Source organism: Mustelus asterias, chromosome 25 (genome assembly GCF_964213995.1).
Source record: "Mustelus asterias chromosome 25, sMusAst1.hap1.1, whole genome shotgun sequence".
NCBI lineage: Eukaryota > Metazoa > Chordata > Chondrichthyes > Carcharhiniformes > Triakidae > Mustelus > Mustelus asterias.
In genome coordinates, this window is record NC_135825.1 from 52,649,551 (window position 1) to 52,665,397 (window position 15,847).

Here is a 15,847-nt window from a genome sequence, read left to right on the forward strand (position 1 = left end):
CTCCCCATCTCCATTATATCAAATGGCCTCTTTCTGTACCTTTTATCCTCTGGAATTTATGTTGGAGATCCTGGGCGGGATTTTCCAGCCCTTCCCACTGGCGGAATCTTCCAGTCCTGCCAAGGTTGTCCCCCGTCGTGGATTCTCCGGTGGCGGGACAGGCACATCATGCTAATTGCCATTGACCACGGCTGCCAGTCAATGGTGAACGACCCCTGCCGCGGAAAGGGTGGTGGTGGGGCGGGGGTGGGTGGGGGGGGGGGGGGGGGGGGGTGGCTGGAAAATTCTGGTTACTGTCTTTGAACGGGATTTTAAACTCAAGGTCCTGTTATTATTTGGAGGAAGAGTGGGGGAGTTCCTTTTGGTGCGGTGGCCAACAACCATTCCTCAACCAGCACCAACAAACAATTATCTGGTCATTATGTTTGCTCTTACTTTTGCAGATGGGACTTTGTTGAACACAGATTTGCTCCATCACAACAGAGTCTACACTACCATTAAAAACTATCTGCTGTTTTCAAATGCTTTCGCTTGGTTCTGAGGTCATGAATTAAGTAAGTGAAGTCTCTTCTTTCTCGCCATCTTTGCTATTTGAATGTACTTTTGATTTTTTTTTTACATCATTCATTGTCTCATTAAGATAATCTTTTCCAGAATATAGAAAAGGGGAAGTTGATGGTCTAGTGGTGTTATCGCTAGACTATTAATCCAGAAACTCAGCTACTGTTCTGGGGACTTGGGTTCGAATCCCGCCATGGGAGATGGCGGAATTTGAATTCAATAGAAAAAAAATCTGGAATTAAGAATCTACTGATGACCATGAAACCATTGTTGGAAAAACCCATCTGGTTCACTTTAGGGAAGGAAATGTCCTTTAGGGAAGGAAATCTACCATCCTTGCCTGGTCTGGCCTACATGTGACTCCAGAGCCACAGCAATGTGCTTAACTTTCAGCTGCCCTCTGAATAAGGGAACTATGGATGGGTAATAAATACTGGCCCAGCCAGCGACGACGCCCATATCCCACGAATGAATAAAAAAATATTTTCTAGAGTATAACCATCCTCCATGATTCATTTAACCAGATCGCAAGTGATTCAACCCATTAACACTCTGTAATTGTTGTTTCCCCTTCCTATTTCTGTCCAGTTTCTACTATAATATTTATCGCAGTTTTCAGTTTTGAAGAAGTTCCACATGAAATGTTACCCTCTTTCCCTCTCTGACTAACACGTGTACCTCCTGCACTTCCTGCTTTTGTTTCAAATATCCAGAATTTCCAGATTTTTATTTAATTGTTGTCTGGTTTTCAACAATCCATTCTATAACTTATATTTCAATCTCATTACAAGAGTTTTAACAACACCAGGTTAAAGTCCAACAGGTTTATTTGGTAGAAAATGCCATTAGCTTTCGGAGCCGTGGGACATTGTGCTTGTGTGTGTTTTTTTGAAGGAGTTATCCAGTTTGTCTCACTCTCCTGTTCTTTCCACAATTCCACAATAGGAAGGAGCAGAGCTCCGAAAGCTAATGGCATTTTCTACCAAATAAACCTGTTGAACTTTAACCTGGTGTTGTTAAAACTCTTACTGTCTTTCCACAATGCCCATCGAAGTGCTCTCTGTTAACTATTTATCCAATTCTCTTTTGAAAATTACATAGAGATGAGGGGGAATTTCTTCAGCCAGAGAGTGGTGATTCTGTGGAACACTTTGCCGCAGAAGGCTGTGGAGGCCAGGTCATTGAGTGTCTTTAAGACAGAGATGGATAGGTTCTTGATTAATAAGGGGATCAGGAGTTATGGGGAAATGGCAGGAGAATGGAGGTGAGAAAAATATCAGGCATGATTGAATGGCGGAGCAGACTCGATTGACAGAGTGGCCTAATTCTGCTCCTATGTCTTATGGTCTTCTGGTCTTAGAAGTGAATTTGTTTTAACCACCCTTTCAGGCAGTGCATTCCAGATCATAGTGACTATCTATGTGAAAAATAGCCTCTCCTCATCCCATCTGTTTACCTAATGGCCAGAATTCTCCGACCTCATCTGCGGCTGGGATTCTCCAGTCCCGCTGCAGTGAATGGAGTTTTGGCTGAGTGCCAAATTCTCCATTCTCACTGGCGGTGTTGGTGGGGTGAACGAGATCGGAGAATTCCGGCCATTATCTCAAATCAATGTCCTCTTATTTACTGACCCTCTTCCAAGTGGGAACAGTTTTTCTCTGGCCTGGCTATTAAATTTCCTCTTACCAATCTCTGCCCTAAGGAGAAGAATCTTCCCAAAACTGTCCACATAACAGAGTCTCTCATCCCCAATAGCATTCTAGTAAAAAGCATACAATATAAAAACAATAGATTCTCCGGATTGAAGTGTCTTTTACCTTGACTGCACTAATACAGAAGTAGCACACCTTCAGCATCAGAAAGATACCTGACCAAGCAGTACAGGTGGTCCATTTGGTATGAATAAAGATAGATGCACCTGATCATGTCTGCAGTTGAAACTGTGCCAATCCCTAGATAACAGCCTGGGGAGAAAATCAAAGCCCGGTGTTTTGCTTTCTTTAAATTTATTAAATGTAGTTATAACATTAATTGTGTTCTAGCTTTTGGCTCATAACCATCATGGAGAACAACATCCCAGGAGATAGAGAAAGGGACATAAATAATAAAACAAAGTGGATCAAAAAAAATGAAAACAAAACTAAAATGAAAAGTAAAATCAAGGAAAAGGGAAATCAGGGGAAGCCAATGTAAAGTTTACTTCATTATTTAATATTATTTAAATTATGCAAATCTTCCACTGAGAAGGTCTGGTGGCAGAATGGGTACGGTCCCTGAGCCAGAAGGAGTTCAAGTGACACCCCAAGACTCAGTGGCCAAGGAAGGTGCATTTGTGGCTGAACAGGTTCTGTATCAACTTGGAAATCCTCCCGGCACCCACCAGTGCTGAGTGGTCAGAGACATTCCTGGTCAGCCATGTCATGGAAAGAATTTGGAGCCTTGACCATAGCCCCAGGATACAACATGCACACAAAGGTGCCTGTTGCCACAGCAACTCGGGAGGCGCTTGGCTCAGTTTTCTGGAAGGCCAATGTGGTAACATGGGGGTCAATCCCCGTTCTGATTGGGATGGATTCGGGACCCCGCCTCCTTGCACTACCCTTGGCGGAGTCCATTAGAACAAAGAGCAGCAATAGGCCATCTGGCCCCTCGAGCCTGCTCCGCCATTCAATAAGATCATGCCTTATCTTTTCATGGACTCAGCTCCACTTACCTGCCCGCTCACCGTAACCCTCAATTCCTTTCCTGTTCAAAGATCTATCTCGCCTTACCAACATTCAATGAGGTCGCCTCAACGGCCCCACTGGGCAGGGAAGTCCACAAGTTCTTCCTCAATGCAGTCCTGAATCTGCATTATTTTGAGGCTATGCCCCCTTGTTCTAATTTCACCCGTCAGTGGAAGCAACCTCCCTGCTTCTATCCCCTTCATAATTTTATACATTCCTATAAGATTCCCCCCTTGTTCTTCCAAATTCCACTGAGTACAGTCCCAGTCTACTCAGTCTTTCCTCATAAGCCAACCCTCTCAACTCTGGCTGCTGTGGATCAGACCTGCCTTCAGGCAGAGAACTCAAGAAGAAAGATATTCCAGTAATAAAGCTACTGCTGACATCTTAGTGGTTTCATCATGCAACCATTCTGGTGTTTGTTTCAAAGAGCAGGGAGTTTGGAATTTGCCTGGATTTGATGGCAGTCTAAGGGTTAGTCGCATTCAAGAGCTTAGGTGACAAGTTAGAAACCATTTACACTTCTTTCTCCTGGTTTATGTTACTTGAACCCCTTGAGGAGATTTTTAACCTAGCAATCTCTCACAAGTATTCATTAGTCTCTATAGTAATCTCTGTTTGCATGTTATTACTAGATGAGAAATCTGGTGCACCTATTGTACTCAAAGTAGAATCACGTTACTTATTGTCCTCGTATTCCTTCACATACATCAGTTTGCATCTCTGTTTCTACCTTGTGTTATAAATAAGCTCAAATTTGATATGAAGCTTGACATTCTGCCCACCTCAGTTAGCTCAAGCTATCGACTCACTCCACACTTAAGAGCTCAACCAAATCAGTCAACAAGAATTGCTGCCTTTTGACTAACAGCCAGCATTCTGTAATCTTGTGATTATGACAATGTACACTGAATGGGCGGTGGGGGGTAAATTAGTTGTTGGATGCAAACTTTTTTTGTTTGGTTTGAATTTTTAAAAAAGTATACAACAAAAAAAGTTGTCCAATTTTAAACTGTCTGGATCATAGCATGGTCAGGCTGTATTAATATATAACCTGAAAGGATAGGGTCTCCTTGTGACAAAGGCACTGGGTCAGAACTGCCGGCTCCAAGTGGAGAGGATCTCCAAGAAGATCGCGCATATCGACACAGACATCAAGTTTCTACAAAGATGCAAGAAAGCAGACAAGATACCGAGCGGCATCTCCACATCAGACACTCATACTCAGCTCAATGTCTACAATTGGTTGTGTTTGTGCACTGCTTGAGATTAAAACTTCATTGGAACAGATTAGAGCTTTTCTCCTCATTTTACCAGGTGGAGCATTTGGAAACAACAGAACACAAAATCCAAGGAGATGGCCTCCTTGTGACACTCAAAATGGAAACTCTGATTTTTGACTGCAAAATGGTGAATGCGCAACCCAAAGACAATCACTGGAAATGAAAAAAAATGATTCAGTCAAGCTTGGAATTTAAAATCTGTTTTTATTTGCAAAATATCAATGTATTCCATAGGAAAATAAAGTACATTCAGATCCATAATTATGTTTAGGGACTTAAAATTTCTTACAAAATCTATGCAACCTATTTAAAGAATATTAACCCTCATGTCTTTTCAAATCATATGTACAGTCACATTCCTGTGGAAATTGCACCAGTCCAGCTGAATCAAGTTTCCAACATCTCAAACTGCCATGAAAGAATGTCAATATATATTTATACACGTTATCAACCTCCAAAATAAACTTCATTGCATGACAGTTCTCATGTGTAAGCAACAAATCTCTATGAGTAAGCAACAGAACGAGTCCTGCAATACAGCCGCCTTGTCCATATGGGCGCACCTGCTCAGCAACTGGTACTCCTGAAACAACCGCAACAACTCCAGGACAGAATGGAGATCGGAGCTGTTCAACTTCGCCCACTGTTGGCTGCGCACTCAAGTGGCCTTTGCTCGAATGTCTGGTAGCATGTCCATTACAGTTTTAAAAATTGGTTCAATAACCTACTTTGGCCCAAATATAGGCTTACTATTCCCAGTGCCATCTTTAAATGACACACACTTTTGGCCTTGAAAGGCTGGAGTCTGATAAATGCAGAAAATTTTTAAAAATTGTTTCCATCTCTTCATAAAATTCACTACTTAAAATGCCCATGGAGCACATTCTCCATATGGAGGAAGTCTCAAGTCCATTTCAGGCTGGGTGTTCTCACTCCAACTGATGGGATTTGTTTGCCAGCAAACTTATCTGCAGAGTTAGTGAACTTTTATTAGAAGAAAAAAAAAAATATATTCTGATCATGCATCTCCAACTCGCCAGCCACTGGAGTTCTTTCCAAATTTGTATACCAGCCTCCTCCCGTCTACACGCTCCAGAATTTCCCGCTTGTAATAATATCTGTAAGAAAATGAGAACGGTTAGAGTGGATTATATCCCTGCGTTTCTCTCTTTAACAACACTTTTTCTATCAGAATGTTGCTTAGCAACTGAATGTTTAACTACTTCTTAATTCCTGTGTAACTGAAAGGATCATATTGAAGTTGTACACCATATAATTATCCATCTAGATCGAACTCCACTGCCAAACTCTCCTCTCCCCAAATCATGAACCATTCATCAACCAAGATGGCCTATAGATGTTCTACTAGTGTAAGCGTTTGGAGGGGTGGCACAGTTCCTTCCAGTAATTCAATACTCACCTTGAATACATTTTGTTAATGCATTCATGGAACAGTATTTCACAGGGCTTTTAAGAGTTAACCGCATTTCTGTGGTCACGTAGTTACAGAAGGCAGATTTCCTCCCAAAAAAGGGCATTAGTGAACCACAGGAAGGATATCAGAGGTAGGTTCTTTACGCAGAGAGTGGTTGGGGTGTGGAATGGACTGCCTGCAGTGATAGTGGAGTCAGACACTTTAGGAACATTTAAGCGGTTATTGGATAGGCACATGGAGCACACCAGGATGATAGGGAGTGGGATAGCTTGATCTTGGTTTCAAATAAAGCTCGGCACAACATCGTGGGCCGAAGGGCCTGTTCTGTGCTGTACTGTTCTATGTTCTATGTGCTTTTTCAATGGCCACCCTTAATTCAAATCTCACCATCTGCCGTGGTGGGATTTGAAATGGTCTCTGGATAACTAGTCCAGTGACAATATCACAACACCACTGTCTCCGACATAAATCACCATTCCTTGCCGATTTAAAAGCCTGGAATTCTCCAGAGTGCCTTCACCACATAAACAGGAGTGTTTCAAGGTAACACCTCACCACCAGCTTCAAGGGACACTCAGGATAGCAACATGTGCCAGTCATGCCCATGGGGTGAAATTCAAATAAACCTCTTCCGCCTGCTCTCCTCACCTCATGGCTCTGCTGAGTTTCTCGTAGGTCATGCTGCTATTCTTCTTCTTTTCACCCCACAGCTGGGCGACAGCCTCCGATTTTAGAAACTTAAAGATTCCTTCTGTCCGGTCTTCCCACTTCAAAAGGCCATTGTTGATCTCTGGATGAAGGAGGATGTCTCGAATAAATTCCCAGAGGTGTGTTCCACGTGGGGCTGCAAAAACAATGGAGAGGTTTGAATTTAGAAGCATAAAAAACAAAATACAGACACAACAGGAATCAAAGCAGCCTTGACCACACCCATGATACTAGGAATTGAATATCTAAGAGTTTGAACACTTGCTACCAATGGACATAAAGGGCGCAACCCACAGTCAAGGAGACATGCCGGTTAGGTGCACTGGCCGTGCTAAATTCTCCCTCAGTGTTCCCGAACAGGCGCCGGAGTGTGGTGACCAGGGGATTTTCACAGTAACTTGATTGCAGTGTTAATGCAAGCCTACTTGTGACACTAATAAACAAACTTTGAAAAGAAAGTGGTTAGCAGGCCATTTGTCAACAAATTCTTGGCCTGTTCAAAGTGTTTTGATGTTTGAAGATGATCTTGGCAGCTCCAAGATTGGAATAGTACGAGTGAGGCTCATGTCACATTAAGGTCATTGACCTGTAATGTTAATGATGACTTTCTCTTCAGTCACTACCAGACTCGAACATTTCCTGGAATTATTTCCAACAAGGCTTTGCTTTCGATACAAAGGCCCAAATCCCGTCAGCCTAGCCCAAGTCACCAAATTAGCACCTCAGAACTAAAATGCCATAAAAGGTATTGCCTGCAAGGAATTACTTCTGAAGGACATTGCAAAGCAGCTTGTGTGTTTAACTGTAGCCATCAACTGTATCCCACCAACATGAATAACCAGTTGATCTAGTTTACGGGTAATAGTGAAGGAAGGCAGTGACAGGAATAATGTGACCCAAAAAAAAGGTCAGAGTCTGTGAGGTTATAATTAAAAAAGGAACAGATTTGATGCAACTGCTTAGCTTAAAGCCCAACATCAGAAAGGAATTGATTAAATGGCTATAGTCAAGAAACTACATTTCTCCAAAAAAATGTTAATGAGAAGTCCCATTATAACAGTATTTACAGCCCTTTGACTGGGCTTATTTTGAAGGCACATTTGTTCCATGAAATTATAAAATGGTTAGTGGGGAGGCCATCAGTCCTTCATGCCATGGCAGCTCTCGACAAGAGCAACTCAATGAGTTCCACCCTCTAAGGTCCTCTACAGATAATTAGCTAGGTCTCTTTGGAAGGCTTCGATTGATGATGCTGATTGTTCATACCGAGACGCTAATACTAATCACTTACAGTGCTTACTCTTCTTGGTTTCTATGCAGTTCTTCTCTTCTTTGCCAAATTTTCTTGGTCTTCCTCTTCCTCGTTTGGGAGGGTTGGAGTCACCATTTGACATCTTTGGAAATCCTTCTACAGTTCAAGGGGAAAAAAAGTGGACAAAGAATTAGCCCCATAATAATGCATTGCCTACTGGTCAAATTGAAATATATATTGGAATTGAGAAGTGGTTTCAGATACCATACTGAATAAGGGACAGTTACAGAAATTATTAATGTTTTTGTCTTGAAAGAAAGGGCATTAATAAAAAATATTCCAACAAAGATTTGTTCAACATTTGAGCATTTTTGTCAAGATTATTTAAGAAATTAATTCAATTTATGCAAATCCTAAAAAGGTAGGGATCTGTTCAGCACAACTTGTGGGGCCGAAGGGCCCGCTTTGTGCTGTAGTTTTTCTATGTTTTAAAAAAGAATTTATTGGGGCAATAGGTTGGCTTCTGGGATTTGGATTCAAAGCCAACTCAGAATAGGCATCTCAGTATCTGTGAAGTTCTCAGTAAAATGAGGCACCACTCCAGTGTTAAACTAGAATTCAATCTTCATTGGAAGCAGATATGATAGTGACTTTTAAGGGGTGCCTTGACAAATACATAAATAGGATGGGAATAGAGGGACATGGCCCCCGGAAGGGTGGGGGGTTTTAGTTCAGACGGGCAGCATGATCGGTGCAGACTTGGAGGGCTAAAGGGCCTATTCTTGTGCTGTAACTTTCTTTGTTCTTTATTGACACTAGACAACAAAATCATATTCACAGTAGCCCTGACAAAAATGAAACTTATTCAAGAGCAAATCCCCATGTAAGATGCTGAAGGGGGCTTGAATGGGAATTGGAGCAGGCAAAGGACAGACAGTGGGAAGGTCCTTTGACCTCGAGGTGGGATTTTACAGATTTGGGACGAGCAAGACCATGAAATCCTGCCCCCATCTCTAAAAAAAAAAAATAGCCATGACCCAATGGTATGCCCTTCTCCTGCTGGTACCAAGGTACAAACCCTGACCTGAGAAAATTAAACACTAGAAAAATAATTCCACTGGTCAATTGATGAAATAAATCAAAAGAAAATTCCTCAACCCTCGCCTCCAGCCCTGGAATGAAAAGTAAACACAAGTGTGCAAGTTGTGTATGGCATTTGTCCCCGAAAAGAAAACTGAAGAAAGGTTTACCATTTTGAGTTGTGTATCGACTATTTGTTATTGAGGGATCGAAATCTGATTCACTTCCACCGGAGTCTGGAGAATTGGGCGCTTGGGACCCTGTAACACACCAAGAATGTAGCACATGACTCACCTTCATTTAAACTTGACCGTACAACCAACAGTAATGAGAATGTTAAAATTAAAATGCAACAAAACTATTTCCAATTAACTGGTTTGAATCTCTTAGAGACTGACCACAGCCCAACTCTAAATAACGTGAGTATTAAAAAGGCATGGTGGGGGTGCCCGAGTATTCAGCCTTTAAATCACACTCTCTGGCCGGAAGTTTACTGTTCCGGCCACCACGGGAATCGAAACGGGCAAAGGCCAGACAATGGGAAGGTCCTTTGACCTCAAGGCAGGATTTTACGGTTTCAGGATGAGCGAGGCCATGAAATCCTGCCCCCATCTCCAAAAAAGATAGCCATGACCCAACTGGGTGCCCCAATGGGATGCCCTCCTCCTGCTGGTACCCAAGGTGGAAGCCATTAGATGGATCCACGTGTAGCGTACAGACATGTTTCATCGCAATGGGAGGGCAAATTCACAGACCCACTGAAGATGCCACCTGCAACAAACACACAGGAGTCAGTGGGAGATGAGTGTCTGGTAACCTAAACTAGAAGTTAGATTTGTTTTTTAAAAACGGAATGAAATAGCAGAATCCAAAGTTAGTTCCTATATTGATTCATGCGAAAATACACAATAGACTCACTTAAAAGTCCAGTGCACAATGCAATAACTTTGCCAGCTTATTGTAAAAAGATTAAAGAACTTCAGTAAATGAGCTGGATTATTTTACTGACTGCTCAGATTACAGCGCTACCAAAATACTTTCAAACAATGTCCAGCTTTTACTTAATACCTAGTGCCTCCACAGCAGCAGGTACGCACCTGCTAATTGTAGGAGGTTAGGTTTGCCATGTACTTGTGCGGGGAGTACACAGAGCTAAAATTTACCTGAATTGGAGTCATCAACACTGTACGGAGAGGTGGGCGCTGATTCATACCCAGGGTCACTGGGTAGGAAATCAGGCAAAGTTTTCCAATGATCCGGTGACTCTTCGCTATCCAAGTCATTCCAGGCTAGGGGCAAAAGAAATGAATGTTAAGGAAGAACATGGTTACACAAACTACAACAGATATAGAAATCCACCTTAAAAATAAAAGCATCACAAGATTTTTAAAAAAGACTGCAGAGAGAAATAAAAACTTCCCTTTGCTTGTTCAACCAAGAGCATGACAATTGGCAGATAAGAGATCAAACTCCATTTGTGCTAAACAGTTAGTACCATTTCCAATGCCAGAAATCATATCTCCTAAAAACCTGTAAAGGTAGCTCAAGTCCCTGAACTACTCTCCCTCTTTCTTACAACACGTGACTTGGGGTGGCACAGTGGTTAGCACTGCTGCCTCACAGTTCGATTCCCAGCTTGGGTCACTGTCTGTGCAGAGTCTACAAGTTCTTCCCTGTATCTGCGTGGGTTTCCTCCGGATGCTCCCATTTCCTCCCACAGTCCGAAAGATGTGGTCAGGTGCATTGGCCATGCTAAATTCTCCCTCGGGTGTACCCGAACAGGTGCTGGGAGTGTGGCGACAAGGGGATTTTCACAGTGACTTCATTGCAGTGTTAATGTAACCCTACTTGTGACACTAATCAATAAGCTTGATCAAATGGTTGTGAACTCAGCAGGATTGTACCTGGAAGTCCCACACACACTGTACATGAAAATGGGAGCTTAAGAGCTTCAAGGTGGCCCTAGTTCCCCATTCCTCAAATCTGCCCAACCCTCAGACTTTAAACTTTTGCACAGCCTTTCCAGGATTTCACTTCTAAATCACTAACATTATTAAGGAAGGGGGGAAAAAAGCCAGTGCGTAGAGTGGGCTTCCAGGCTTAAAAGGCCCGCAATTTTGTTCATATAATCGAACATATCGCCCAATTTCGTCATTCAGTTCATCAGTCCTCTTGCATCATGAACCACACAGTGTGTGTCTCCCTTCCACCCCCCCCCAAAAAAAAAAAATTCTCAAAGGGTTTGGTTTCTTCTTTATGGAAGCTTCTGGCATCAAACCACAAAGCCCCAGAATAAAGCATCTCATTTAAGTCAGCTCCAAGTTCAACCCAGCCACGAATGCCCATTACATAGTGAGACTGTTCAAAAGAAAAAACAATACTTACTAATTACAGTGTCCAGAAACTTGTATTCGCTACAATCTTCTGGCAGGATGCTTGGCAAGAAAATGTCACTGAAGTCATCAGGTAGCATCAGATCAAAACCTGGCACCAATGGAAAACAAAATGAATAAACTCTTCATGCACAATGTCTGGAGGTTAAAATAAATTGCAAGACTTGCAGTTCTGGATATGAACAATAATAATCTTACTGAATACATAAATTGATGGGAGAGTTTAAGTTCAGTGACCTTTTAGATGATCACAACATTCGAGGGAGTTGCTAATTAATTGTCAATAAGATTCATGAAAGCAGCATATTAACCAGTCAGTGGGCATTAGCTCGATGGTCATTGAGGTCAGAGGTTCAACTGCAGCCTCCCCATTTATCTCAGCTTATTGCGAGCTGACACTGGTGCTAGTCACTTCATTCAAGAATGAAGGTTAGCCATAACCCTTCACACTCACAATTAATACGGTGCGGTTTCCATTCAACTTCTACTGACTGGATGTTTCAGTGTTTGTACTGAGTATTTCCCACTAGGACAGGGACTATGCAGCACGCTGGAGAGTCACATACATTGCATAGCTGATGGCTGTCACACATTCCACTTACTGTTTTTACTTAAATCCTGATAGCTTTTGTAGAGCTCTTCCCCCAGCGGACCAAAGATCGTGACCAGTTGGCTCTTTGTCAGTGATCGAAGGGTGTTCCCGTCCATGTCACAGAAGGACAGGTCGATATTGTTGGCATCGTACTTGTACTTCTCGACATGGTAACTGATCCACTCCAGGACGTGTTGTTTGCCCCACAGCTGAGGATCCAGTTGAAACCAAGAGGTGGAATCTAATATAGAAAAAAAAAGAGACCAATCCAATAAAAAGAGGTGGCCAGGTGATTCAGCCGCAGTATCGACAGGTGCAGAGTCTTGGAAAACTGCCCAACCCTTCAACCCCCAAGTCAAACAATTCATATTTACATTAGCATCCAAACTGAACTTGTATAACACTTTGAATATTTACTAGATGCTAACAGCTGGTTAATGGGGGTTTTATATGAGGCAATTGTCAGGTAATCTTCACTAACATGAAGGCCAGTAGAAAGTTTACCCCCCACCCCCCAACATTGACCCCATGTTATGCTGCTGAAATTGTCCATTAGAATAATGACAAACATATGGAAATTGGCGACCGATTATGTTTTTAATCATTGAAACAGCTGCCGAATAAGTCAGGGGTACAGCAACAGCTTGGGGTTATCTTGGTTACACTGCACCCCAGCGAGGAGCACTGTCAGCGGTCTGGTTTACCTCACTGTCTGGCCAATCACTTCAATATCAGTCTTTTTTTTTTAAAAGCAACATATAATTTCAAAACAACTTGACACGTTATATTTCAGGCCCAGATCTCCCCCTCAGTTGGGGAAGGTCTCTCTCATTTAGCCAGTATATCTGGAGGTGTTACATTTCATGCCCAGATCTCCCCCCTCAGTTGGGAGACTCTTTCTTACCCAGTATATCTGCTGATAACATTGGGATTGTATGCTGATCCTTGGCACCCGTGGAAAGGGGCTGATTTTCTTCGGTCTGATACATGGAGCGCATCACATCAGTCAGGATATTACCAATCCCGTAAATTGAAGCCATAATAACTTCTGAGGACAAAAAAAAAAGAGAATATTGAATATTAAAAGTCCAGAGAAGGAACCCGCAGGTGTCGAGGTCTCAAGTAGCATTAACGAGGGCACGGGATGAAAAATCCAAACTTTTGCAATTTAAACGGAGGGTGAATTTGAACAATTTCACTGCGGAAACTGCTTATGCAATAAACACAAACCTACCTCTGCGAACCACTCTGATTCAACCAGCCCGAATTATAATCCGTACTTGTAAGTTTGATTCTCAGTGAATTGTTTGCACCCTAACTGGAAGCGCTCACCTGCCTTTTAGCCCCGACACTCTGAACTATTTTGCGGACTGCCACTTTATAAGGGCTCGCCAGGAATCACGAGGTGAGCTGTGCAGCCAGAAACCCCACCTTCAGGGGAATTCCTACCTGAGCCAGGCTATGGTCACCAAGGAGGGATTTGCATAAAAGAGAGAGGGAGAGAGAGAGAGAGAGAGACTACATTACATTACACAGCTGGCAACTGGCCAGCCCGCCCTGCCAGTGACGGGAAACCAGGTCCCGCCCATTAATCATTGCCAGAAAGCTCCAACCAACAGGTTTTGTAATCATTTCAGATATGTGTGAAATATTATGGCTTTACAAAGTGACAGGGCTGGGATTCAGTTGGAGTTGGGCGTCTTTTCTTTCCAATTATTTTTTTTGTTTCCAACTAGAAATCTACAAAGTGGTTGTTTCTTCGCAGGAGGGTTTTCAGTGTTGTGGTTGAATAAGTTGCAGAGGAGCAGTTAGTGACTCTCCCCTCCCTCACAGCTTCTTTAGCTGCCTGGTTGACTCAAGGAGGGGGGGATTTCACTTTGTATCAAACTGAGCCAAGTTTGTGTTACACCTGCTCCATCCAGTTCAGGTGAACAGGTGTATACACCATCACCCTGCTCTCTGCCACCCCCTGGTGTGGCAGCAGCGCCTCTCTGCTGCCTTGCTGTAAGTGGGAACGGGCACAGTGTGTGGCGTCCCCACCTCTCCACCAGAGGCTCCGGGTTCAAATGCGACGCCAGGACTTGTTGACCATGGAAGGAACCTTCTCAAACGGGCTGTTAATCAGCTTGAGAATCCTTTCCCCATTAAAAAGTGTGTGAATATACCCCAAACAAAAATGGGAGAAGGCTCTCCCCCATTTCACCAGATCATGTTTGATCTGAACTTTAATCCATTTAGGTGCCTGAGTTAGTTCCAAGACCATTTATTAGCAGAAATCTGTTTGGCTGTAAAGTCTAGATTTCCACTACCCTGATTCATAGAATCCCGATGTGGAGATGCCGGCGTTGGACTGGGGTAAACACAGTAAGAAGTTTAACAACTCCAGGTTAAAGTCCAACAGGTTTATTTGGTAGCAAAAGCCACACAAGCTTTCGAAGCTCTAAGCCCCTTCTTCAGGTGAGTGGGAATTCTGTTCACAAACAGAGCTTATAAAGACACAGACTCAATTTACATGAATAATGGTTGGAATGCGAATACTTACAACTAATCAAGTCTTTAAGAAACAAAACAATGGGAGTGGAGAGAGCATCAAGACAGGCTAAAAAGATGTGTATTGTCTCCAGACAAGACAGCCAGTGAAACTCTGCAGGTCCACGCAACTGTGGGAGTTACAAATAGTGTGACATGAACCCAATATCCCGGTTGAGGCCGTCCTCGTGTGTGCGGAACTTGGCTATCAGTTTCTGCTCAGCGACTCTGCGCTGTCGTGTGTCGCGAAGGCCGCCTTGGAGAACGCTTACCCGAATATCAGAGGCCGAATGCCCGTGACCGCTGAAGTGCTCCCCAACAGGAAGAGAACAGTCTTGCCTGGTGATTGTCGAGCGGTGTTCATTCATCCGTTGTCGCAGCGTCTGCATAGTTTCCCCAATGTACCATGCCTCGGGACATCCTTTCTTGCAGCGTATCAGGTAGACAACGTTGGCCGAGTTGCAAGATCTTGCAGCGTATCAGGTAGACAACGTTGGCCGAGTTGCAAGACGAACATCTCGCCAAGGCCATCCCCACACCCCTACTTCTTGCCTTCAAACAACCGCACAACCTCAAACAGACCATTGTCCGCAGCAAACTACCCAGCCTTCAGGAGAACAGTGACCAAGACACCACACAACCCTGCCACAGCAACCTCTGCAAGACGTGCCGGATCATCGACACAGATGCCATCATCTCACGTGAGAACACCATCCACCAGGTACACGGTACATACTCTTGCAACTCGGCCAACGTTGTCTACCTGATACGCTGCAAGAAAGGATGTCCCGAGGCATGGTACATTGGGGAAACTATGCAGACGCTGCGACAACGGATGAATGAACACCGCTCGACAATCACCAGGCAAGACTGTTCTCTTCCTGTTGGGGAGCACTTCAGCGGTCACGGGCATTCGGCCTCTGATATTCGGGTAAGCGTTCTCCAAGGCGGCCTTCGCGACACACGACAGCGCAGAGTCGCTGAGCAGAAACTGATAGCCAAGTTCCGCACACACGAGGACGGCCTCAACCGGGATATTGGGTTCATGTCACACTATTTGTAACTCCCACAGTTGCGTGGACCTGCAGAGTTTCACTGGCTGTCTTGTCTGGAGACAATACACATCTTTTTAGCCTGTCTTGATGCTCTCTCCACTCCCATTGTTTTGTTTCTTAAAGACTTGATTAGTTGTAAGTATTCGCATTCCAACCATTATTCATGTAAATTGAGTCTGTGTCTTTATAAGCTCTGTTTGTGAACAGAATTCCCACTCACCTGAAGAAGGGGC

General features: G+C 43.4%; 1 protein-coding gene across 1 annotated transcript; it reads right to left on the reverse strand.

Moving 5' to 3' along the window:
* Positions 1–4,754: 4,754 nt before the first annotated feature.
* On the reverse strand, positions 4,755–13,575 carry elf3 (E74-like factor 3 (ets domain transcription factor, epithelial-specific)). Its single transcript, XM_078197780.1, has 9 exons — positions 13,265–13,575; positions 12,935–13,078; positions 12,041–12,271; positions 11,431–11,529; positions 10,209–10,334; positions 9,216–9,305; positions 8,005–8,121; positions 6,654–6,849; positions 4,755–5,688 (listed from the first exon to the last, which is right to left on the reverse strand). Exons 2-9 carry the CDS (start codon positions 13,068–13,070, stop codon positions 5,589–5,591), a joined length of 1,095 nt encoding a protein of 364 aa, XP_078053906.1. The 5' UTR covers positions 13,071–13,078; positions 13,265–13,575; the 3' UTR covers positions 4,755–5,588.
* Between the last annotated feature and the right edge of the window lie 2,272 nt (positions 13,576–15,847).

Coding starts and splice junctions, on each gene's coding strand:
- elf3 (XM_078197780.1), bottom strand. CDS start 13,070: ATGGCTTCAATTTACGGGATTGGTAATATCCTGACTGATGTGATGCGC. Junction 8,122..9,215: donor TCGATACACAACTCAAAATG/GTAAACCTTTCT, acceptor CTTGAACTGTAG/AAGGATTTCCAAAGATGTCA. Junction 5,689..6,653: donor AAACTCAGCAGAGCCATGAG/GTGAGGAGAGCA, acceptor ATTTTCTTACAG/ATATTATTACAAGCGGGAAA.